The sequence below is a fragment of the Ambystoma mexicanum genome, chromosome 12, assembly GCF_040938575.1.
Source record: "Ambystoma mexicanum isolate Mex_15411 chromosome 12, UKY_AmexF1_1, whole genome shotgun sequence".
Taxonomy (NCBI): domain Eukaryota; kingdom Metazoa; phylum Chordata; class Amphibia; order Caudata; family Ambystomatidae; genus Ambystoma; species Ambystoma mexicanum.
The window spans coordinates 195,471,053-195,498,021 of NC_090936.1; the positions used below are offsets into that span (position 1 = coordinate 195,471,053).

Below are 26,969 nucleotides of genomic sequence, written 5' to 3' on the forward strand. Positions count from 1 at the left end.
TTACTTCTGCAATTCCCGATATTCGAATGGATTAATTCATAAGGTCCTATGTCAAGAGTGCATGTTCCAGTAAACGTTTTGAATTCAGTACTTAAGTCACATGCTGTGGCAAGCAGGAGTGACTTGAGATAACAGGTAAGCACAGTTCCTGGATAAAACATTACAAAAGTTGTTTCTAATGAAAGAATCATGCCAAACAGTTGGATGTATAAACATCATTCCAAAAACAATCAATTGGTGGCCTCATGATTGGAAATTTGTGAATATACCTCAATCATTAAGCGACTTGGCAGACATCAGATTTTCAGCCATCCAACCTGTACCAGCCACATTGAGAAAAAGAGATAGAACTTGCATACTGAGAGAGTGTGATGCGTGTTGGATCTACCTCTTTGCTGCCACTATGGAGGGTTTCAACCTCGATCATGAACAACTGATCTTTTGAGTAATAATATGGCACTTTCCCTACCACCCAGGCCTCTGGTGCCTATTCCATGTCAGGAAGGGTGGCACTAGAAGCGGGTTGGCTAACGTGACAGGACCCCAAGAAAATGTGTTGACCCAAGTTGTCCATGTATGATTCTTGCCTTGTGTATCCACCCCTTTATCGCTAGGCCATGAGACTGTGAAGGGAGCAAAAAAGGAATGCTGAGGGGCTTGTACGCAACATAACATTGTAAATAATCAATTATCAATAAAAAGTTGCATTGCACCTCTGGGTCCTGAGTGATTTTCTAGACAACTCCATCTTTGCTCCCATTGTTTAGCAGATGTCACTCACAATCCCTCTCTGGATTACAATCCCATCGTTGATAGTTATCAATCTACAATGCAACGTATAGTTTGGAACACTTTTGGTGTTACATTTCATGTCGTGTGTGACCTGTAACCTGTCTGACAGCTACGCCAAACATGTCTCCTTGTATGAGGCGCATGTGTTGTTAAACATGTTTGGTAATTCATTTTATTTCTAAGAGGCACTGAGAACATGTGTCGCTTTTGTATCTGTGTATCTTGGAGAGTGCAAGAGAATTGTTGGCCTCGCCTCCCTCAGCTTCCATTTCTGTTTGTGTCAACCTCTCTGATGTGTGGCCATGAGCCTGCACTGTACATGGTTAGCGCTTGCCTGAGGTGTTCGTTTACCACATAGACGAAGTTGTAGCTGGTCTTTAGGTCATGCAGGCTCATGTTTGACAGTCTGCATAACTGTTGAACCCATATGCAGCAGTCATACATATGTTGTTTTGTGGGATGGCGTCATGCCTCACGGCCCTTGCCCCCTCCCCCTTAAAAGGTTTACCACAACAATTTGGTCAAGTGTTGGCAATAAAAGGCTGTAGGATTTTATTGATACAAATATGGTTATAGGTACATAAACAATACACGTAATCATAATAAATCATCCTTTTGGGCACTGGGTCCAGAGATGACCCCTTCTGGCCCATGCCACCTTTTTTGTCCCACGACTTGTTGGGGCCACCGTACGGTGTCCTCAGTTTCTTTCCGATGTTCTTCTCCCCTTTGTCTGTGGTGGGAGGGTTTTTGAGGCAAAGAAAAAGAATGGGAAGACACTGAGTTAACAGTGAACTTCCCAGGTACTGTTTGGGTCCCTGTGCAGGGTCGACAAAACAGTTTGTGTTTTAGGAGCTTCTCCTGCTCATTATATAGGCCCCAAGAGGGCCTTATTCTTTGTACTGTGTTGGGGGCTGTGCGCCAACCCCCCAAGGCCAGCCTGCAGCTGACTAACCTGCCTAGGCATCCAGGGTCTCCCGGGTGCACTGCCCCCTTATATCCTCCTCGAAGGGTGAGGTATTTATTACCTCACCCTTCCTGCCTTTCATGTGCCAGACCCTGCTGACTGACTCCCCTATCTGAGAGACAGAGAGGGGCACTGACCTTGGAGGAAGGCTGTGCCCCTCTCTCGCGCCTGCTGCCATGTAACAACAGTTACTGTGGCATTACCCATTACTTTTCGTCTCCAGTTGCCCTTTGTCCTGGGTGTTGTATTCTCGTTTGTTTAGTCTGGCGGCCAGCTCGTCTTGGTTGGTGATGAGATGCACGTGCGATCAGAAAACCAGCAGTCGGGTCTGTGATGCTATATGCAGCTATATGTTGCTGGAGATAGTGTTTTGCACGGGCTATTCTTGTTCCCAGTGCTACATTGATTTTGCGACTCTTTCTCTCAGTTCCTCTTTCTTTTCTCTCCTTCTATCTCTTACACAATCACGCATTCACCCACTCCTCCCTATCGATGCCTCTTCGCCTTGATGTCTTTTTCTCATCCTTCATTCTGTCCCTTTAACCCTCATTCACTCCATCCTTCCATCCATATGTGCTCTTTATGAGCCTTTCTCTCGTTCTCTATGTCTTTCTCTTCCTTTCGTTCTTTCTTACACAGTCTACCCCTCTGTCAATCTTCCTTTCTGCCTGTCGCTATCCATCCCCCCCTCTGTTTTCCTTTATCTCGCTCTCTTACACACACCTAGGTATGTCTCTTGCTCTCCTCTCGCTCAGTGTCTCTAATTCTCCCTCACTCTCTATGTAACTCCTCATTCTCACTGCATGGCTCAATCTCTATCTCTCTTCATCTCCCCCCCTGCTCTCTTTTCTCTGCCCCCCATATCCCCCTCTCCATGCACGATTGCCTACCCGCCCCCTTCCCCCCCCCCCCCCCACCCCTTGAAGCCGCTGATCACATTAAAGGCAGCCTGGAAGAGTGAACGCGTTGACACAGAGAATCAATCTCGCCCTGTCACAGAGGAGCGAGGAACCGGCATTTCAGAAAGTAGAAAAGTTGCCTGCCTCCCTTCCTAGAGCAAAGGGAGAAGAAGTCTGGCAGTGTTGGGGAAACTGCACGCGCGGAGCCGGGAACCTGCTCGCCTTCCAGGACTCGGCGGCAAGAAGGATGGGGCGGGGGGTCTGCAATAAGCGCACTCTATTCTTAGAAGCCAAGTTTCCCCGGGAGAAATAAGACGGGAGAAGCGGGTAGTGCTTTTATTGCGGAGCTCTCTGCTCTTAGTGTCCAGGGATCAGTGTCTACCCCCCCAACTGGCAAAGCACGAAGCCGCGAGTGCATACACCAGCCCGATGTTAACGTCTTTCTCGTTTACTTCCTTGAACGGTACATTCTTCTGGGAGAGCTGCAGTTGGCCTACTTAGTTGGGACATCTTTGCTACCCGACCCCCAGAGCAGTGCATAGTGTCCTTCAAGAGGGGAAGGGACGCCGGCATCGCTGGCTAAGAAGAGCTAGCACTGCGAGGCGAACGCTCTGGGTTTTGTTTTCTGAATTTTGAAGCGATCCCCGTCTGGCTCTTATGGGAATGAAGCACTCCTCCCGCTGCCTGCTCCTGAGGAGGAAAATGGCGGAGTCCGAGAGCACCGAGGTAGGACCGGGATATATCTTACACGTTCAGGGGGGGGGGGGAGGGTCGTAGAGGGTTTACACGAAAAAACCGCTCAGGCTCTGTGCCCAAGGGTGAACCTGTCGCCCCGTCCGTCTAACTATACGTGTGGCAGTCTCCCTGCCTGCCTACCCGTCTATCTATGAAATCCATCTGTTTGTTTGTTCACTCTCCCTGCCTGCCCTGCACCCGCCCGTGCACCCGCCCGTCCATCTATCTTATCGAATGTCTGTTTATGGACTTGCCACCGTGGCTAACAGTTCTCTAGGTTTACAGCGAGCTCGTCCGCCGGGTTATTCGAGGTGCTCCTTACAAGGTGGTTTAGTCGGTGTATGGCCAGTGAGTGGTGCGTAGATCAAACCCTTCCGTATGTTGTCGACCTTCGTCCCAAAGGCATTTAACTCGCATTCCACAGGTGACAATCACGCGGCTCATACCCCCATGCGCCATATTGTCCTAAAGAATTCCAAACTGTTGAGGGGTGTCCCCTCCCCCCGCGGGGCTGACATAGGCGCTCCGAGGCATTGCAGCTCTTGGCTGGATGCAGCGGTCCCTCTGAAAGCACTGCAGCCTCTGTCCACGCGCCGGGCTGCAGTGCAACCGCACATGTTTTCCCGAGCAGTGACTGTGCGGCGCGTGAGCCGCCGGGGGGAGCTGTCCAGGGTCCTGAACTCAAATCTCAGTTTATAAATACATCTCCACTGTTCCGGAGGGGTTCACTCAGGATCAGAACACAGCCCAAGCGTTGAAGTGTGTCACAGTGAACTGCTCCCCCCCCTACAACAAACGCTGTAGTGTGTCACAGTGAACTGCTCCCCCCTACAACAAACACGAGCACATTTTCCCGTCACCGACAGTGTGCGATACTTCACCTAATAAACACCAGATCATATTAATATTTACAGCACTATCACAGCGCTGCATGGGTCTACAGAGGGGCACGCACCTCTTCGAAAAGCAGTGTACCCTTTGTTCTCAGAATTCATGTCATGTTCTAGTTTAGATTTTTTTATAAAGGCCGCCGCACCAGTTCCTCGTTTCAGTCTCTTTAATGTACTATACTGCTACCCAACTCATCACGCCCCCACCCCCTCCGGCCACAGTAGCGCACACTCTACCCAGCATGCGGCTGTGAAGTGGGCTGACACCAGCGTTCATTCACTCTTCCCGTAGTTCACGCCAACATGCCATGCGGGAAATAGCCCAACTGCACTCTGGCTGAAACGCAGCTTGGTGACTTTCCAATCCGTAACGTTGTTTCGGGAATATTCTGGCAATTCACATTTTGCAACAGGCATTTCTGAATGAAAATACTAAGCAGCGGCCGTTTCTTGAATACCGCGCGCCCTTTGCAAAGATGTGTCTTCCCACCGCAGCACTGCACGGTGGCTGTTGTCGGCGAGTGTAACAAATAACGCAGTTCTGTCAGAAAACGCTCCGCGTGTTCGGTGAGGGGCACACATCACGCAGTTCTGTCAGAAAACGCTCCGCGTGTTCGGTGAGGGGCACACATCACGCAGTTCACTCAGGGGCACACATCACGCAGTTCTGTCAGAAAACGCTCCGCGTGTTCGGTGAGGGGCACACATCACGCAGTTCTCTCAGGGGCACACATCACGCAGTTCTGTCAGAAAACGCTCCGCGTGTTCGGTGAGGGGCACACATCACGCAGTTCTGTCAGAAAACGCTCCGCGTGTTCTGTGAGTGCACAAATCACCAGTTCTGTCAGAAACCGCCACGCGTGTTCGGTGAGGGGCGCACATCACGCACTTCTGTCAGAAAACGCTGTTCTGTCTCCTCAGGACGCATGAAGGACCAGCTGGTTTCATGCGTGGATAAGCGATAACAAGCACTGCGCGCACTCCTCCCCGCACCCCCCCCCACCCCCACCCCCACTCCCACTCCGCGCCCCACACACTCCCACAACCGCATTTCCTTTCATAGGACGTATTCCGCTAGAGAGCATGTTTCTATAAATAGCAGCCGCGGCGCAGCTGCACCAGTGAAGCGCAGGCGTGTGGTGCGCGCGCTCCCGCTGCTCCATTAACCCGCCGTGGCGGCGCGTTAGCAGAGCCGGGGGATGGCGGGCTATGTAATGCTTGCACGTGTGCCAGAGCTGTCCGCAGAGCGCCGTGTGTCCGGCGGATCAGATTTTACTTAACTGATGGTTCCTTTTAAACCGCTAGTCTCTCTCTGTATTTGACCCTGGGGCAGCCGTCAACGCCACATTTCACCACCAGGACCAGATTACAGACATTTTGTACTAGTGCAAGTGCAATTTTGCAGGGAATAAACACTTGCCCTTCTACAAAAAACATATTTGTTAAATTCAGTGTTTACTACAGCAAAGTTTGTCTTCAAGGTATTATTTTACTGTATTAAGTTGGCCCTGGGGCAAAAATACTTTGAACGCTTACATTTTTCACACCATATCAATGTTTGTCTTACTCCTAATGCAGTGAAAAACTACACTTGCACATGTGCAACGTTTCTCTAATATGGCCCTAGATGGTGATGTCTTCCCGACCTACAGGTGCCCTGCTGAGGACCGTTCAGATACTAGTGCTTAATTTGTGGGCGGGTTTGACAGGGCTCTGCTATTTCTGAGCCCAGGCACTTATTTCTGATCCCAGCTTGATAATGTTGTGGTGTTTTGGCATCTTGATTATTTCAACTGTCAATCGGTTATAGTAATGTAACAATCAACAACAGCGTGCACTGGCCAGAGTCTCTGCATCCTGGGCTGGCTCAGTGCTACTCACGGCATTGATGGCCTAGGTTGGCGCTCTGTACTATTTATCCATTTTCATGTATACCAATGAGTTGGAACGTGACAATACTGGGCACCAATGCTGGCCAAGTCCGCGCCCTGCACTCTGAGCCTGCATGATGTTGCTGCACATTCTCTACTGTAATAACCACCAGCAGGATGGGTAAAAAACAACAGGATAGTCACCAGCCAGCAGCCCAAATACATGGGAAGGTCGTTGAAAAGGCCACTATAGAAGAGCAGTGCCTGTCATGAGTGCCAACCTAGGCAAGAAGTTCTTGTTTCACTGTTTGGCAGGGAAGTTCATCAGATAATTAATGGTTTTGCCTGCCTTCATCCATCAAGCAGGTGACTGTTTTCTTTTTATTTATCTTTTATTTATTTTCTTTTATTTATTTTTTGTATTTGTAGAGCGCACTACAGCCCAAAGGCATCGAGGCGCTATGTCAAGCGAATTTAAGTAGGCTTTGTTCAGGGTTACATTGAAGGCAGCCCAGCAGTAGGATGTCTTGGTTCATTGCAGATACATACTTCAGTGGTTACATCTTTGACATATGGAACATAACATGAGTGATGACGTCATCATGTGTGCAAACATTGCTGGATGCGGGCATATTTTGTAGGCGCCCCCCCCCCGAAGATCCGCGTGGAATAGATCTGTATATGCTTGAAACAAGCCCGTGAGAAGAAAGCTGCTTATAAAAATATGTTTGTTTTGTTGCACCTTTCTATCTGTATCTTGCAAGCTTACATGCATTGCACGCTAAGTCTGTATTTGACATCATCATTGCATTAGTTGTGTATTTGGATGAAAACCTTGTAACTCCCAAAAGACCCCTCCCCTAAAATCCGCATAGGCTGCCTCTATGTTATGTGTGAGATGTGTTTCATGTAAAAGGCGGAGTGCTCTCCATAATGAAATAATTAACTGTTTCCTTCCATACAGTTCCCTGCTATACTGAAATATTTTTGCTAATGTCACGGGTGGCACGCTGTTAAATCACTTTAAGGCAGAGCGGGGAAAAATAGACAGTGATGGAAGTACCACCAATATTCCAGCTCCGCAATACTACATGTATTACCCCGGAGTGGAGGTAATTCCTCCAACACTCAGCCGAAAAATCAACACAATTGCTGCAGTAATTCTGCTAAAAAAGCCCCATAGAGTCCTATGGACTCATAAAAAAATGGCGACTGCCGCTGCCACTTGTAATCTGGCGGTAATTCCACCAGACCAAGAAGTGGTAATGGTAATTCAGTTCTGCGGTATTCCGACGTATTTATTGCCAGAATACCGCCTAACTCGTAATGAGGCCCCTTGTATGTTTGGGTAGTTTCTAGGCAATATGGTGCCCAGGGCACAAAGCAACAATGCGTCCCCTAATGTTAATGCCTTTCTCCTATGCTGCATACTTGTCTCAACGTGCAACCATTCCCAAGACCGATGACCCCTCTTGCCTCATACACACACATTGCAACATGTGCATCTTCTTCCACAGTCATAGGCCCAAAGAACTGGGTGCGACAAAAGCAACTGAGCAGCCGGACTCCAACCTGGTTAAAAGCCTTGCCCCAGCCATATCCACCTCTATACACAGCAGCTTATTTTCAACAGCACCCATACAACTCAGCCTTCTGAATTCCCCAGGTGGGTGAAATCTGACTTAGTGGTGGAGAGGCAACTGAAATCTATGTACGGGTATGAGACTACCCGTGCTTATGAATTCACTCCTTGGCCGGTGACGCCAGCCAAAGGTGTGAGTTGAGAGGAATTCCTCATCCTTCTGACAGGAAAGGAAAATAGCCTACAAGTGAGGATGCCATGAGTGAGTCAAGGGACAATACTGGGAACACCACACAAATTAACAACATGTACAAAAAACAGTGCAGACCATAAAACGGTGTATGAGCAAGTTGTTTTGTGTTGTGCAGAATGATATATTGTAGCAGAAAATGTCCTGACATTTTTCAGATGTTAGCCGGTCAGTGTGGGATATGTTTTCAGGAATTATTGAGAACCAACCTGAATACCAATACCAATAATTGTCAGGTAGGACAGAGTTCTGACACTTACCTGTGACAAAACGACCAAGTAGGAGGCATACATCTTGTTCAGACAGGGAAATAACCTAGTGTGGAGTAGGAGGCACCCAAGATCCAGAGGGAGGTGAAACCATTCCCAGACTTCAATGGGAGTTACACTATAGTTCTGAAACCAAAATAGCTCCATTAAAAAGGGTAACCTTCAAAAAAGAGGCACTTGGCTTACTTAATAAATTTGTTGTCCAAACCAATGTCCCAAGCCTTCTTTTGTCAGTTCATCCAGTTTGGTATTTCCTTCCCATCCCCTCCCTACTCGCCCTTCACTCACCTGGGGTCCTCTCTATTTCACACCATCTGTCTTCCTAGCCTCAACTTTCTTTCCTGTTCTCACTCTTCTTTCTTGTTCTCTGTTCTCAGTCTTGGCTTTGGCACATACCCTTCTCCCTTATTAACCCCTTTTCTATTTACCTATCTCTCTTGGAGAAGAAGGGGAGAACAGAAGGGGTGAGGCAGTGAAGGATGAGTAGAGAGTCTCTCCTCATCCGCCACTGCCTATTCTCATTCGCTCTGGCGCTCCCAATCCTTGCATCCACCTTGTCTATTTCAAACACTGCTCTCTAACCCTCCTGTTGCTTATTTTTGTAGTTGTACTGTTTAAAGCGCAGACCTAGTTTGAGAGCAGCGGAGCACTGTACAGGGCGCCGGAAGCCAGTGTTTGGGCTGGCATTTTAAAAGTAGAACAGTGTTGTGAGTCACCGTCTGTGCATCAGTCTGTGTGTTCATTGGCATTAGTCCTTGGTCTGGTGTTGTTGAAGAGGCCACGTTTTGAGATATTTGTAAAATCAAAGGATTATGGGGGAATTCTGAGCTGCTAGCAGGTTCAGGTTCCAGAGGGTGGTTGCGTGACAAGAGAAGGATTGATTGCGGGCCCTATCTTTTCAGGCTCGTTGTGATTCAGACCAGTTGGCTGATTTGCTGCGTCAGGAGCATGTGCCACCAGATATGTGGAGCTTAGCCGCCAGGTGCGCTGGTGTGCTACTTGTGCTTGCATAGCCATTTACACCACCAAGCTCTCTCTTACACCCACCAGTTTCACACAACCTGTGACCAAATCTCTCAAGTATCTCTACCAGTTCTCTTCTTATTTTCTTTCATTTTCTCACCATGACCAAGGACTTTCTCATCTTTTTCATTATACCTCAGGCACCTCTGGTCTTGCCTCACCGCTAGCCTGCCCATTATGCCCTGCTCCATTCTATCCATCTTTCTCTTTGATCTATACAATATGTTCTGACCATCACTACTGTCCTCCTCTCATTTTTATCCCTCTCGCTAGGTTTCCACACCCCTTATTTCTCCCGGTCCGTCTCTCACCACGACTTCAATCAGTGCTATGATCTTCATCTCTCCCATCTCCCTCTGACTCCATTGTCAGATTCTCACCTACATTCCCCCATTTCTGTATCACACCTCCAAGTCTCTCGGTTTCTCATTCCCCTTCACCTTCTCTTCTCCTCTCAATCTACTGAAATAGTGTCTTAGTTTCCCTCCTCTAGCTGTAGGCATTCCTCTCAGCTACAATTCCTGATTCTTCCCCCACCTCCCACCCTCGTCATTGTATGCATGTCATCACTTTTCCCATCTCCCTCCCTTTATTTTGTTTCCTGTTTTATCTTCTACTATTCCCGTTTCATCCATCAACCAAGCAACCACTCCAGACCAATTTGTGTTGTCTTTTAGATCACCCCTGTGCTGTCCTTGCTACACAGGCCCTTCTCTTCATCTCTCCCTCCTGTTCTGTGTCTATTGCCACTTTTTGCATTCCTGTGTTCATCTTCTTGGCCCTTTTCTATGCGCTAACCTCATCCTTTATCTTTCTTCCCCTCTGTTAACACTAACCTCCACCAACACCTCAGCTTCCGCCTTAGTGCCTCATTCCCACCCTGCATTTCTCTTCAGTTTTATTTGGCTTTGGCTTTCATTGTCTGTCAGGTCCGGCTTTTTAAAACCTGCTTAGCCCTGGCCAGCCCACCCCTGTGGCGAGATAATGGCCCTCATTACGAGTCCGGAGGTAGCCGTGACGGTAAAACCAGCAGGCTGCCACCAGACCTGTAGGGATTTACCGGCTCGGACTTGCAGGAATTACCGGGGCATTATAGCCATGGAGATCTGGTAATTCCGGAGCCGGCATTCTGTAAATCCCCATTCTCGTGGAATCCCATAGGCCTCTATGGGAATGGGGAAGTGGAAACACCGGCACCATGTGGTAATGGTGCTAGTGTTCCCACGTCCGTCTGTGGCCGGTGGAGTTATGCCCGCCAGGTCAGACATGGCGGGTGTAACATCACACGGCCACAGAACTCGTAGTTAGCCGGTCCGGAATACGGTGCCAATACGATTGAACCGGCACTGTTAAATCCGGACTGGCTAACTCGTAATAAGGGCCAGCACTAACCTCATTTTTTATCTTTCTTCCCCTCTGTTAACACTAACCTCCACCAACACCTCAGCTTCCGCCTTAGTGCCTCACTCCCACCCTGCCTTTCTCTTCAGTTTTATTTGGCTTCGGTTTTCATTGTCTGTCAGTTCTGGCTTTTTAAAACCTGCTAAGCCCTGGCCAGTCCCCCCCCCCCCCCCGTGGAGAGATAATGGCTACATCTTGCCCAAAGGCACACAGTGAAAGTTAGGGCCTTTACGATGCCAGCAAGGTGCTAATTGCAGGAGGGAAGGGGAGGTAGGTATACACTGCAGGCCAGAGCTGGCTTCTGTCTTCCATATGCTCTCAGTGTGCTTCTGACGCAGTGTTAATCAGATGAAACATCAGTTCTTGTCTGTCGGCCCCTGATGTGTGGGATTCATTCACACCGGCCCTGCAGGGGCCTCTGCACTCTACAAGTACTGGACCATTTCCCACGCCCCGATTAATGGCTCTGGCATGGGTTACAGTAGTCCGGTCAAAAACAGCAGGATTTACTAGTTACACAGAGTCATGTAAACATTCAGCATATGTTTTTTTTAATGTGGTGAAATCAGGGCTATACCCCGATTAGACAGTTACATACAGCTGTCCCAGGTGCACAGCAGAGGGGCACTAGATATCACCCTTTTATGCCCCAAAAGCATCACATTTACCTAATTGAAAGGTGTGGGAGGCACTAAAATGCCACATTACTTGGGGTAGCATATAGACATGTACAGGTCCTGAGTGCAGTTCACATGGAGTTAATGTGTCTTGCTCAGTTTCCCACTTCCCAGTCTCGGGAGGATAGCTCAGGGGCAACGTGCTGGCCTTGGAAGCAAGACAACGCTGAGTAACACAGGGTCGATCCCCGGGTCCGAGCTTAGAAAACTCTGGATATTAAGTGCGTTAGAAATAACCAATCATATCATTCCCTATCAGTCTTTCACTCTCATGTAGTTTCTCTCTGCGTCTCTCTCCCCCAACTCTCTTCTTCCCCAGCCTCTCCCCCTCTAAGTCGCTCAGAAACATTTTTAGTCTCTCTCTCTCCCCACACTTGCACCCCCTCCTACAACCTCCTCTACCCTCACCCCTTGATAAGTAGTCAAAAACACTCCTACTCAGCCCTACACTACTACTAAGCCATCAATGATCCTAATTATAAAGGTGAAATAGGCACAGTCCAACAGATACATCTCTGTTGCCTCTTTAAAGAAGTAAGGGGCGAGGGCAGGCATTATTCCTCATGAGGTATGTGAGCTCGCACAAAAGCAGACCAAACAACAGTAGAACTGTGGTATCAAAATGAAAGGAATGTCCAGCTACACTAGCTACATTTATTTAAAAATATAAATATTTAATGAATCCAGAAAGACACACAATTGAAAAAAAACATTAATTAACCACCCATGTAAGGAAAAACATGGAGAATGTATGCTTTGGAAAACAGGGACATTCCAATTTTTTAGACAGGCAATAATTTCAGCAGCACTGTCAAAACCACTGAGCATATCTTTAGAAAGGTAAAGGGTGGGGCCTTACTAGTCACTAGTGCCCTATAAGGCCGGCTGGGGGACAGAACAACTTCAAATACCTTTAATACATATTCTTGGGGCTCAGCTGCGTCAGGCCAGGCTTGTGCTTGTACTTTTCTTGTCGATTAAAAAATCTATTGTTTCTTGCAAGATTCCATTCACTTAAGGAAATAGTTGCATTGTTTATTGTCGTACAACGAGTCCTTACAATTATCATGACAAGTGACTCAATAACTACTGTTTTCTTTTTAATCACTCTTGGCTGCATTCCTTTGTATCAAAAATGCGACCAAGAATTGGTAAATTACAACAGATCCTAACCTCTTTGCATCAAGTAGCGAAGATCACAGAAGAAAACACTAGGATCGTAGTGTATGCCATTGTAAGGCACTCTGTTAACAGTAATGATTTAACAGTGATTCAGATATTGGCTGCATTAGTTCTCCTTTTATGTTACATCTCCTCTGAACATGATTTTAGAATTGTAGAAACAACATTCTATTTTGCAGTGACATCTGCAGACGTTCACTTGCACTTCTAAATGCAGCTCTATATATTATTGGACTACAAAATCCAACAATAATTCTACTGGTCAAAATTATGTGGAGTAAATGCAACTATAGAAGCCTGTATTCTTTCAACCAAAAACAATGCACTCACATTCCATTGTATTCTTGCAATTTACATGCATTATAGTATATTTTTCAATTAATTTTCAATCGTTAAAGTTTCACAGGAATGGGAAACCAGAACTATGACGGTTGTATTATTGTGAAGTCCAACATAATTTGCCTGATAGATGTGGTGTGGTCTGACCTGACATTTTAAGAACAACTATTTTGTCAACAGCATTTTTTAGTCCTGCAAGGTTTTCTGGCAAATCATCAAACCTGTTCAAAATAGGGTGTGTATTATCAGTAACTACAGCAGCTGTGGCACCAGTTTAAACTTAAATAATATGTCTTCAATATCTGAATAATTCTGGTCATGTGTATGATAATTCAAGGTCTACATGCCAAGCTCTACAACATCACATGCCTTTACAATCATGCTCACTGCTGAGATCCATGGGAACTGCATGCCAATTTCCCACTGGGCTGACTCGCTCCTTCATCTTCCAGAGAACAAAAACCTGATTCATGTTATTTGCAGTACTGTGAAATGACTACGTTCTGCAGGAACACATGCTCTAATGGAAGAGGTTATCACAATAACTGTGTCAGGAAAATATTAATTGTATAGAGGTCATGGGAAAATATGTAAGTTGTTTGATATGGTTTTTATGTGGAATTTAGTTACTTCATCACTCTTGACCAGACGTGATTATCATTGGATGAATCTAATGATGGACCAATCCAGATAATCTTTAAAGCCTGGACTCAGTTGTATAACTTTTACATTCATGCTGATAACCATTGTATCCAAGGGGATCACATATTGTACCGTTATAAGTTCCAAAGAATATTAAGATACCTTAAATTAAAGCTGAGTTGTACTAATTGTATTAATATTCTCCTCGTGTATGCCAACAGGAGACATGCCCCAGTTTAATGAGGAACTTATTCAGCTTTTACAACCCTTAAATAATCAGGTAGTGTAACCCTACTCCTCTGTGATTTTAACAGTTGGTTTAGTGTTTCCGTGGACTTGAGGCAATTTATTTGGAGCTCAATCTGACTAGTACTGAATACACAGTTTGTAATACCAATACTACGTATGTCAAAGGCAAAATACTAGATTGGATATCCTCCTGAAATTTAGATGTTAAGATCTTGCATTTGGTCTGATCACTTTTTTTTAATAATATTTCAAATATTTTTGACACAGCAATATGAACATCTGGCTAATTCACTTAAGAAAATTCCAATTAAGAATTCAAAAATCAGCTATCTGACTTTACTAAGTGGATACGTCTAGTGATGGCGCATATGGCAGATGAGGACAGCTCTGAGTCTTCAGCAACAGCATTTCAACTATCCATTACTCAAATGTTGGGTCTGGTTGCACCGCTAGGAACTATCACAGTGAGAGAGAAGCACTCTCATAATGAATGGTTTTTTTGGAATTGAAAGATCAAAAAGAAAAAAAGACAAGCAGAGCCTGTTTGGTTGACAACCAATTCTGACTTTCATAAATCTGCTTAGAAGGATCTTGAGAGATCCTATAACTTGCCATTTCCGAGGCAAAGATTCTTTCTTCAAAGATCAAATAGTTAAAGCAGATAATAGTTCCAAACAGCTCTTTATGATCTTGAAGAAGCTGGAGAAACCTAGAGTTCAACCTTCAACCTTTGTGCCGATTAGAGATGATTGCCTTAGAGTGCAACACGTCTTTGCAGACAAGGTTCTGGCTGTAAGAGACAAGATTAGTACTTATAACTTAAGTGACACTGGCACCACCCTTGCATACATAGCTCCACCTACCCCTGTGTCTGATCAGCTCAGAGAGAAGGAGGAAGATCCAAAATGTTCTTTTCGGGCCATAATTGTGCCAGATCTGATGGAAGTTTTAAGTGTAATTCATCCCAGCACTTGCCCTGGAGTTACCCTGCCACCCAAAGTGATATTGGAAAATAGAGACCACTCTGGGCCATTTCTTACTCATTTTGTAAATGCTTTCTGTCAACACAATGTCATCCCGGATAGTATCAAGGAAGTCACTGCCACACCCCTCATTAAAAAAGCTGGCCTGAGCCGAAGCGACACTGCAAGCCTCAGATCAATTAACAACTCATCTTTCCTTTTGAAGATAGTTGATAAAATAGCCACCAGACAATTGCAGAGCTTCTTATAGAATTCTGCATTCAAGGCAATCCGACTTGAGAGCACTTCATAGCACAGAGAATCTTTACTTGATCTACAAACAGATATGCTGGATAAAGGTGGCTGTGACCTGTTGGAGCTGCTTTATTTATCAGCAGCTTTTGATTTGTTGGACCGTGAAATCCATTTAGCCTCTCTGGAAAGAGTTGTTAAATGTTTGCACAGAACCAATTTGTGAATCTGGTCTTTTCTAATGTGTAGGGTCTCTGCAGTGCACTGGGGGGATGCCTGTTCTGTCCATGCATCCATTATTAATGGAGTACCGCAGGTAGCATGTCTATCCCCGGCCCTGTTTATTCTTTATACAAACCCCTTTGTGATCTGTTTGCAGCAATGGGTATTCTTTTTACAAACTATTCTGGTGATACTCAGCTCCTGCTGAAACCTGAAGGGGATTATGACTTGAACTAAATGAAACTTAATTCCAGCTTCAAAATTGTAAAACAGTGGATGACCGAGCATTGGATGTGTCTCAATAACACTAAAACCGAGTTGCTGCTTTTTGATTCTGCCTACGTGAGGTCCAAGTTAGATTATCGATATGAAAACCTTGTTCTGGCTGGTTGTAACAATGCGACTCAAAAAAGGTTAAAACCTTTGGTACATTGCTGGACCTCTCTGTGAGCTCTGAAGTTTAGGTCAGTGGTGTAGAACATAACACGCATTAGTACCCATCGAGAGTCAAGCAGAATGCAACACGCATTCTGATTGGTTCTCGCCGGGTCGTTACCCGGCCAAGAATCCCTCGATTCTCAGCCGGGATTCCAGCCTCCTTGTCCATGGCGGGGGGGTTGTGGCAGCCTCTCAGACAATGAGAAAGCTCAAAGCGGGGCCATCCCCGCTCCGAGCCACCTCACGCCTGAGAGGCTGTCTTCACCCCCGGCCGGGGACTCAGATAAGGTTTTTTTTTGTTTTCCCTCCCCTTTCCTCCCTCCTCCCTGCCCTCCCCACCCCACTTACCTTCTGGCTCCTTTGTCCCCGGTGGGGGATGATGGCAGCCTCCAACCGTGTAGAGACTCGGAGCGGGGCTATACTCGCTCCGCGCCTCCACATGGCTGGAGGCTTCCATCGTCCCACGCCGGGAACGCAGGTATGTATTTTTTTCTTTTTTTTTTCGCTCCCTCCATTCCGCCCTCCCAAGCCCACTTACCATCTTCTCATTTTTTATGGGAGCGGATGCGCTGGAAACACTTCTGTCCCCAGCGCGTCCTCTCCCGTTGGCTGCCATGGAAAGGGAAAACGAACTCCGTTTTCCCTTTCCTGGCAGCCATTTTCTCGGTCGTTTCTTTTGGGTCTTTTTCTGTCCCAAAATGTTTTGGGGCAGAAAAAAATGCGTTTAGTGCCACAGTCACTCAAATCTTGCGGGTTGGGGTACTAATAGCAATATGACCCTCGCGGCGGGGGCATTACCGACTCAGGTAATGCTCTGGGGCCTTCGTTAAGGCCATCATTCTGCTCGGACCTATAACTATGGGCCCCAGGGCATTACCTGAGTCGGTAATGCCCCCGCCGATCGGGTCATATTGCTTAATTATTATTTGAAGTTACTCAGACAAATTAGACCTCTGATTTCTGACAAGAGTGGCAAAACACTGGCTAGAGCAACACTTCTATATAGAATCGATTATTGTAATGCCTTTCTTGGGGGGTTCATCTAAGTGTTGCATATATGAACTCCAAGTAGTCCAGAATGATGTTATTCCTATCATAAAAAACTTTCCCCGGGCCAAGCACATATCAGAGCTCCAAAATAATTATCCACTGGCTTCCTGTTAAAGCCAGAGTTCAATTCAAGACTCTTATCCTGGTACACACGTCTGTTTATAGCTCAGCACCCAAGTACTTGAAAGTAGATTCATCATTTATCAGCCTAAAAAAAGCACTTTGATCAAGCAATAGTCAACTGCTGGTTTGCCCAAGACCTAATCGAGTCAGGGTAATGGTAGGTCTTTTCCATTTCTGGCAGTTGCTGGTACCTTCTCCCTCTGACCCTACGCTTGGAGAGGAACATGCTCCCCTTCCGGAAAAATTAAAAACACTTCTGTTAGAATAGATAAGTTAGTGCTGGTCAATTATCTTTATAGGCTGTCTTGTGGTTTAAGGGCAGCCTTCTGTGTTTTTGCAGTGCATTGATGCCTGTCGGGCTTTCGGCGTGTAACAAATAAATAAATAAAGCATCCCAATAGGCAAATTAAAAACAATAATTTTTTCTATTTATTATGCAATTTATTCAGCACATTACTTGAAATATTGACCGTGCAAACATTGTGTTCAAGTTAATTGTGTCTGGATCTTGACATACGCTGGAAAGAACAGTTACTTAGTGGACTAACAGACATGCTCCCTAGCATTCATGAGCCGAAGTAAACACAGCTCATTTTAGGTTAAAAGTAGTGCATTCCAGTTTGGTGGTTTCAGCACAAAATATGGTAGTGGCACATTCCCAGGTTGTCTAAGAGTTGAATATGGCTCTTTACCTTTGTATTGAATCATGCACAGACATGTGAACAAACAGAGCAATACGGTTATGAGTGACTTCCAAATATATGGGAGTGAGATGTCCTAGCTCTACCTGAGTCTCTTGATGAATTTCCTGCATTGCCGCTGAGGAAAGAAACATGTTTGACAGATTCACCCTCATGCATAGCACAGATATGTTTTAATTCATGGAAGTAGCTGAACCGTGTTTTTAGATTGGTCTCTATTATGTTTAGCATTTTTCGCTTCTATTGGGAAAAAATAGATTTATTGTACGCTTTTAGGGTTCACACAGGTATCGTGGCAATAACCGCCAAGCCGGCAGGCCATTACCGCCTATTATAATGCCCTTGTGGCCTGAAGTTACAGGCCCGAGCATAGCGAGGGCCTTGACAGTGGCCCCGGGGGCATTACCATAAGGCGGTAATGGCCTGCTGGCGAGGCGGTTATTGCCATTCGTATTCCGGTGTCTGCAGGCTCGGGAGACTAGTTTTCCTGAGTCTGCAGCCCCGGAACACTAATGGCTGACAAAACTTTTGCAGGCAGCATTTCTTTTGCCGTTTGAAAAGGTTTAGTCGCAGTACGCATTGGTTCTAGGAAAACTAGAAAGCGCGTACTGCTTCATTAGTACGGAGCAACAAGGCACCATTTTGGGGCAAGTTGCTCCGAATGGGAGGAAACTGGCCACCTTGGAAAAGGGAGAAGGGACTATGTGTGGTCCCTTCTCCCTTTCCATGGTCGCCAGAAAAAAGAAGAAAAAAGAGTGTACCCGGCTCACAATGCACATTAGTGTGTCCATAGGATTACACTGTCATATGGTTCGGAAACAAGCCAATCCACGTTAAGTGTATCCCGTGGAACGTCGCCTCCGGGTACTAATTTTAATTAAAATGTTTATCGGGTAAACGATATATGCAAAAATGTTGAGGGTTAATAGAATATTAAGTAGTAGCATGAAGTAGGATAGAGATAGGTATTTGAGTTATTTGTACCCGGCAGTCTCTCCTTTAGAGTGTCCAGAAGAGTGTTACTCTGGGTCTCAGCATCACTTCATTTTTTTTTGGTTCAACCTTCTAAATGGCATTAATTCTGTATTGCTATAAACACAGTTGGGAGGGGGGATTCACCACTGGATGTTGAGACATCTAAATGGAATCAACCATCAGAAGGATAGCAGATCGATACATTTGTACGTGATATCCATGCTGATGTATCTTTGCTTGATATCCTCTTTTCCATGCTGATGAATCTTTAATTGATATCCTCTATTTATGCATCAATGCAATGTGCTGATGAGATAATGGCTAAGGCCAATCATCCAAAATGTTCCATTGCTATTATCCTGGATTTACATAAATACATTTTTTTCTGCTGGTTGTATGAAATATTTGCTCCCGTTATTAGGATATGGGAAGAAAGGACATCCACTGACACTAAACTCTTTCGTAGTATAGCACTAGAGAGAAACATCCACCAAGAAGTAACCATTTATCGTATAAAACATTTTATAGGATAAATGGATGAGAACAAAATACAAGGAAGGTCATCCATTCTAAACATAGCGCTGGCATGTCCTCCATCCACTACTAATCAAGAATGAAAGAAAACTTCCTTCTGGAAACTGTGAATTAATGCCAGTGGGTATTGATGTAAATTAATTTTTAATGTGTGTGAAATAAAAAAAAACCTTTCATGGAAGAGTTGCTGTATTAACTAGCTATACTTTTTTCTTTGGCTTCTGTTCCTAAAATCATGATTTGCATGGTACTATACATTGACATATGATATAATGTTTGCATTCAGTTTTTATTGATTCAGCCAAATGCAAACTTGCATTATGATGATGTTGTAATGTAGTTGAAAAGAACATACAAGTTAAAATAGCACCATTTGCTGAGGCTTGATGTCAAACAATGCTATGGTATCCAGATGCAGGGTTTAACTTTCATGTAGTAAGCACACAAAGCCACATATTTTATAGTATGCATTTACATAACATAACCAGTACTTAATAATTTATTTTCAGAGGTATTCACAGATGGTGCTTCACTTATAATTAAACAACAGCCAAAAACAACAGAAACTCTATTAAAGAGTTATTTGGGAATTAGTTATTAGTGTACAGCATCCCCAGATAACAAGATGTTCAGATTAAATCAACATTGTATATTCCAATGCAAAATTAAGTTCTCATGGCAACAGCTTTCCAAAAAACGCTGATATGCTCTTGATGCTAAACATGATGTGGATGCATATCCCATCCTGCTGTGGGGACGGACCGTACCACGGGGTCATACATTCCAATGGATAAAGAGCCAAAAAAAAAAGAACTCTGGTTCCAAAATGTAGTTTATTTCTTCTGATTCAAATGTTCAATTGCACTGTCCTGTGCTTGGGAACCTTTACCTCAATATCCAGAATGCACAGAGCTCCCTCTCGTCTGATCGCAATGGTCAACGGCACTGAAAATGCTTCCAGACCTTTCTACAGTTCCAGAGTGCAATACCCATTTGCTTTCCTTGTCCTAATCCTCAATGGCTACTACTACACATTTTCTGGAAACCTTACTGCAAGTTGAAGAGTGTGTGGCAGCTTCCAACTGCTCTCTGCAGTCACTTCCATACTTCTCTGGTCTGTGTTTTGACTGGCTTTCCAAGATCACACTTGGGATTCGGGTTTTGATTGGCAGGCTGTACTCTCCAATGTTCCCTTGCGTCCCATCTCTTATCTATTGAAGTCTCATTTTAGCTTCCTCATGGTAGTTGCTTCCCCTCATTGCCGTTGCTTACAGTGTCAGTAATCGGCATCCATCTTTGGTTCATTCAGAAGGTACCAGTGATATTGTCAGTTTGCACCCAAAATCACTTGTGCAAACCTCCACGTGACCCTGCAGAAGGGGCTCTTGCTGAGCATCTCTCTGACTTCCCAGAAATCTCTTCACATCTGCCTGATTTCACTTGTAAACATCTCTCTATTTCGGCAGGAATTGTTCTGTGCATGATTGATACCACTTCTCCGCATTTCTCCACTCACAGAGATGGTATGTATAATTTAAAAAGTTGATGAAAATAAAGCTATACAGTGTCAGTTGAGTCTTTTACAGATTCAGTGATTGAAAACATCTGTGTGCCTTTTGAACATTATTCAATCTCTCCGAAGACCACTGTGCTGGATGATAGAGGAGGTGTTGGTATGGCGCTTCTAGTGCAATTTAGCATTGAGTCTCACCCCCTGGACAATCGACTGACAACCATGACAATGATGGGGACACGCCGCAGGTTTCTGCATTAGGCTCTCCCCTGTTTAGGCCTCCTCTCTGAGAGTTTCTTGTAGTGTCGGAGCTGGGATGAGTTTCGCCCGGCGAATGCCGAGAAAATGCTAAAGACCCTTTGCCCGACTCCTTGTCCGCTAATCCCACCTTCTTTGAATCACCAATGATGGATGATCAAAACGAGACAGCAGACTCATCTTCACTTTCAAGTTCAATTGAATATTCTCATCACCCTGTGAAAGAGCCAATGCCCTCCTCCATAGCCGCACTAAACATTGTGCTAAATTCATTAGTACAAGTCTTGTAACTTATGTGAGGTGATCACATTTCCCAACTTGCAGATTTAAAAATCCACATGGATCTTGTGGATTCTCAAGCTTGAGGAGTTGATACAAACATTCTTCCTCCTCAATTTGTAGACAACAAAAACATTGCAGACCTTGTAATTTCACAAATTCAGTCTGGCGTGATGACTCTTTCTTCAGGGAAGACTCTGCCAGTTATTATTAATTCCAAGTTCCCCACCTTGACCTCCAACCTTGTTTAACAGATTGGCCTCACAACTAACTATTATAGCACCTCAAAACCTCCCTAAATTGAATATAGAACCTGCAGAAGACTCATTATATTTCTACTCTCACCCCTCTCAAGAGTTCCTCGATGAATTTGTAAGACTGGGTGCCATTACTTGTATTGACGAAGCGACTGGAACATCAAATAAGCTCTATTAAATCAGACTCTATCATATGTAGAGAAGAAGAGGGCCAGCCACCTGATAAAAGCCCTTCTGCATGTCCATGTAAAATTGAGGAAATAGGAAATGGCGCTCAAAAGGAACAGCCTTGCAGAAAAAAAGGAAGAACAAAAAAAGAAATCCTATCAGGGCTCTTCATTGAAATGTATTCGATCTATAAATTCAAAGGAAGAAGGACAGATGGATGCGCAAGCTCAGAGCAAGGCAAAAGTGTGGAAAGCAAAATGGTATTGCTATCATTTGAAAATGACAACACAGGCAACAACAAAGAACCAGGATAATTCTGACCTTGCAGTAGACCCAGAGGAGCAACCACTGCATGCTAATGAGCAGATTATGTCCCTGCAAATGCTGCCGGAGCAGCATTCTAATCTCACAAGTCTTCCAGATGGATTCAAGTAGAGAGCCAGTTTTTGGTACACCGAATTGAACTGCTAACAAACTGCTGGTGGATAGTTCCAAAGGTCCTCATTTTCTTAACCAGGTTCTGCAGTGAATAGAATTTAAGAGGGTTACTAGACCTGCAGGCTGATCTTTAGAGTCAGAATGGAATTGTAAGCATGATTGAAGTCCAGCCAGAAGTGATGATGACAGCTAAAACAATAGCTCGGAGGCAGACAAGAAATATTTTATTCTGGAAGCAATGTTTCCTGTAGAAGACCAGATCTGTTGGAACAGAAGAACTATTATGACAATTTTTCACGCCATTCCTAGGTTACGCTCAATTAATTCTAGTAATATTGTGTTGGTTAGAAGGGTTGATATGGTAGATATTACTGTTGCCTCTAGAATAGTCAGAGAAGTGATTTTATCTTCACTTGATGAATTAAGATTATGTGGATTTGATTTATATGCAATAAACGATAGAGCATAGCTACATTACGCAGTCCCCAAGAATTATCAGTGTCCGCTGATTATATCATGTGCAGTGGGATAAAACACAGCCAGAATGGACTCCTTTCCATCGTAGGTCCAATTGAACTTCCCCAAATGGAAGATTTGTCCTGGTTAACAGAGGCTCTTATAAAGACTGGGGAAAAAGAAGGGACAAAGAAACTGGGGTTTTAGCATTTGCAGATGTAAGACCAGAGGTTTTAAACACTTAATAGGGGTCCCCAGGATTTCTGCCAATTTAAGCATGAATGAATTAGTTTTTCTCCAAGAAACCTTCCTTTTAGAGGCAGTTGTATGAGATGGTTACCATATGTCATCCCAAAACACCATCAGCGGCGAAGTGGGTAGGCCCATAGGTGGATTGATAGTAGTAGTAAAGACTTCCTGTGCTCAGGCAGTCCGTATTTGTGATAAAGAGTCACAGGGAATTAATGGTGGTACAAATTACCATAAAAAATAGTAAGGCAAAAATATTAGTGATCAACATTTATTGGAATTATCTGGAAAAGTTCTGTGACACCTTGCTGGAAAGATTGGCAAAAATCCTCTTATACTGGTTTGAAAGGGGGAATTTTCGGGAAGTAATCTTAGCATTTGATTTTAATGTTGATTGTGTGGAGAATCTAGGGAAACTTAACTCGGCAGCACAAAGGGAAATGTTGGCACAAGGGACTTGCTCCCTAATAAAAACTGCACTGTTACACTGATGGGCATAGTTTTTCAAAGGGTGGACTTTGTTTGTAGCACACGGTTTTGATGATTTTCCATAAAATAAATGCACTACTTGGCACCATAATAATTTGACATTTAGGATTTAATTCCTTTGGCATAACCTAACCTATTTAAATATTGTTAATAGTGTCACGAGTGACCACCATCAAGTGATTTCAGGATTTAGTTATTTTTACCGAATTGGTTCTCCTTGTGGACCCCTGAAACCTCTCGGTTACTCAGGGAAAAAATAGAGTAACATGGTCTCCCAATATGATAAGTAAATTCAATCCATGTATTTGCAATGCTACCTGATCGCTGAACAATAGTTCAATTTTAAATATTTGTACACCGCAGGCCTGTCCGTATTTTATAAGAAACAATTTAATATATAATAAACCTATGATGAATACTGGGAATACAAGGTATTGGCACTTAAATAAGGAGATTCAGGTCTCTTAGCAATTATTAAGACATTCTAAGAGATTAGTAAAGAAGTGCTACTTCGACAAACAAAAGCAAATATGAAGCTGTAAGGAAAGCAACACTAAAAAAAAACAAAGTGAAGTCTATGCGCAGTCATTTGCATCAGATTGAGGGGGATATCATGTTGACCAGTATTTCCACAAAATCTGATGTTAAATACTGGGAGGTAGTGAAAAGTGCAGACAATTTCCAATCATTTTCTCAGACAAACCAAATTATAGAAGCTACCTATCTATATCATTTAAAAAAAGATATCCAGACCCTAATGATAACGTCTTGAGACTAACTGATTTTGACAGGCAGGTTGGTCCTTCGATTTTATTTTGGAAGATGTCAAATTATTGATACAAAAATGCAGTAAATCAAGAGCCCCTGGCCGATTGAGTCTGAAACTTGGATTTTAATGGTTGCCCAAAACTGTGGGCAAAGTTACTGTACAATTATTTAAAGTTATTAAGGCCCCTGAGACTTGGAGACTTTCACAGGTAATACTGATATTCCAAAAAACGAAATTGGACTGATTCAATGAATTACAGTCCTATTAACCTTTATGATGCATATTCAAAGATTTTCGCTTATCTAGTTTTGAATGAGCTTAAGAGTTGGGCAGTGAGGAACGATGTTTTGCATTATAATCAACTGGATTTTAGAGCACAAATTGGTACTACTCTAGCAGGAGTCGTGATGGACTCAATACAAAAACAGATTTGGGAAAAGCGCTGCAAATCAATTTTTGTTTTAATAATTCATCTGTCTCTGTCATTCGACAGAGTCAATCAAGGATTTTTGAGGGCTAATTTATAGTTTTTGGGTATTCCAGACAATTTATTAAACATTTTAATACACCTCCACTTTGAACCAGCCTTGATAGTTGATTTAAAATTAGACAGCAATTTTACCTGTGAAATTCCAACTGCCCGTGTTTTGCATCAGGGGGATATATTGGCCCCGTTCCTATTCAAAATATACAGGGCAGATTTGCGGACTGCTTTGGAAGAAGCGTCATTTATCACCCCTAAAATCTTCAGGCATAGGACATTGTGGGTGTCCTATGTTGATGCCATTATTATGATGGACTGTTTATTTATTGGGCTACAAAGAATGCTGCAGGCCTTTCAGGATTATTCTATTAAGAATGAGCTGACAACAAACACTGCCGAGACTAAAGGCTTGACTTTCTCTGCAGGCCATAAAAAGAAAATCCAGTCCTGGTGGATAAATAGCTGCAAAACTGAAGTCATGGCTGAGTTCAAATATTTTGGTTTCCGTATTTATGCTCATCATAGTAAAATGTCCCTCATTAATCATTTGAAAGGGAAGGCTAAATCATTAGCTTTGCATTGAGACACTTTTAATAACAGATGTGGGAGTTATTTGTTGTTGCCTGGACTTAAATTGTACGAGGTTGGAGTCGGTCCAGCATTTATATATGGCCTAGAGATCCATCACAGCCTTTTTTCTTAAGATTTTATGGTAGTGGAAGGCATCTTTTGGAAGGTGGTATTATCACTGCCTACTTCAACACCAATGGCAGCGATTTTCCCAGAATTAGAACTGGCTTCCTTAAACATGTGTATTCTCTGGAAACATATTTTATTTTGTAAGAAATTTGTAGACCCCCCTAGTAGCTCTTTATTTGAGAAATTTAAGGTAAAAGAACAGGAGGCTACACAATCCCATATTGGAAAGTGTAGGATGCAGCTTGAATCCAGCTGCATACAAAACCAAATTGTGGCAGTACGATTGGTGCGGGTTTGAAAAGTATAAAAGAATGGCAGACCTATTTAGTGTCCATAAAAGATGTTTGTGCCCCATATTTGAAAGACTTTCATCAAGAAAATGTGGCATTGCAATACTAAGGTTCAGACTAAACCTGTTACCCACAAAAGGAAACTGTGTTTTATGGAAAAGGGAGAATTGTGTAGAAGGGATGTGTCGGTTTTGTCAAGAGAAAGAGGAAGCATTAAAATGCATTACTCTTGTCCACTTTACACAAAAAATAGTGTGTTGAAAGCTATATTACAGAGTTAAGTATTTCCTCATGCAACAGTTTATGCTTCTTGGAGAATACATAAAGCATATCGTTTTTAATTAGGTTGAATTTTATCATAATATAATTCATTATATAAACTGTGAAATTGAAATACAGCACATTTTAACGACAATTTGACAAGGAGAATATTAACTTGATTGAGGGCCTTCTATTATTCATGACTTTTTGAATTATGGATTGTATTTACTTATATGATTGTTTTTTCATATTTTGTGTGAATTGAATTTCTCTTAGTGTTTGTGCAAGGTTTATCTTTGTACACTAAATGATAATAAAAAAGTGTATGTGAACTTTAATTAGAGCAACATTGACTTGGGAGGGGTTATCACGTCAAGGTAAGGTACCACCCCTAGTGTAGATTTATGAATGAGATATCTTGAAAGTTTAATTACATGCTGGCCCTTTTCAAATTGCTTTTTTAAGCAAAGTATTTTTAGTCTGTCCTTGATAGTGTTGGTATCAAAATTAGTCAACATCTCTGCACCCTAGGGAGAAACACTCTCTCTAAAGATTTCTAAATCCAATGCTGCCTCCTTATGTAAGGGTAACTGATTTATCGAATAAATGCAGAGCCAATAAAGTACCACTTTCAAGGCAATTATGTAGCTGATAGTCGTATTCCGGACTCCAGCAACAACATATTAGAGGGTGTACTCAGTGGCAAACAAAATGTTTGTTTCATAAATCTGTTTTTGATCCTTGGGAGGCTATCCATCCATTGCCAACCCCATGTTTTGCTTCTGTATGAGGCAGACGCAACTACCTGCACTTTAAAGACTTTTGGTGTGGTCATTGGGAGATTATTCCCTAATTCACAGCTCAATGTCCTTAGGGTTCCTGTCTGTCTTTTCACTAAACATTCACTTTTATTGCTCTATTTTAGAGACATTTCTTTAGAGGTGAACCCTCAAATACTAATAACAGTCGATCTGTCTCAGCAAATACCATTTGAAGTGTATGTTAAGCATCTTCTATGAGTGGTAATGGTGACATGCCATGACGACTGTCTTACTTTAGTTCATTTTAAGTTTCCTTTCCTCACAGAAGATAGAGTCTACATCTCGTTGATTCTCTAACCCAGCTGGGATTTTGGATGTAATTACTCAATTGTTGGTATAAAAAAGGATGCTTAATTTCCTTCCACCAATTTTTGGGGCACACTCTTTCAGATTTACCATTCTGACTGCAAAATCATTTAGCTAAATGATGAAACAGGGGTGCTAGAATGCACTCCTGACGGACCCCTATGGAAATAGCAAATTAATTGGTGGTCTTGCCACCCAGGCCATAAC

The 26,969-nt window shown here is 43.6% G+C and overlaps 1 protein-coding gene across 1 annotated transcript in view; it reads left to right on the forward strand.

The window, feature by feature from the left end:
• The first annotated feature begins 2,727 nt into the window (after positions 1-2,727).
• PRMT8 (protein arginine methyltransferase 8) overlaps positions 2,728-26,969 on the forward strand; it is an 889,949-nt gene continuing 865,707 nt past the window's right edge. The window contains exon 1 of the mRNA XM_069628294.1: positions 2,728-3,384. Within this exon, the coding sequence (XP_069484395.1) occupies positions 3,316-3,384 (69 nt within the window). The 5' untranslated portion in view covers positions 2,728-3,315. The remainder of the gene's footprint in view (positions 3,385-26,969) is intronic.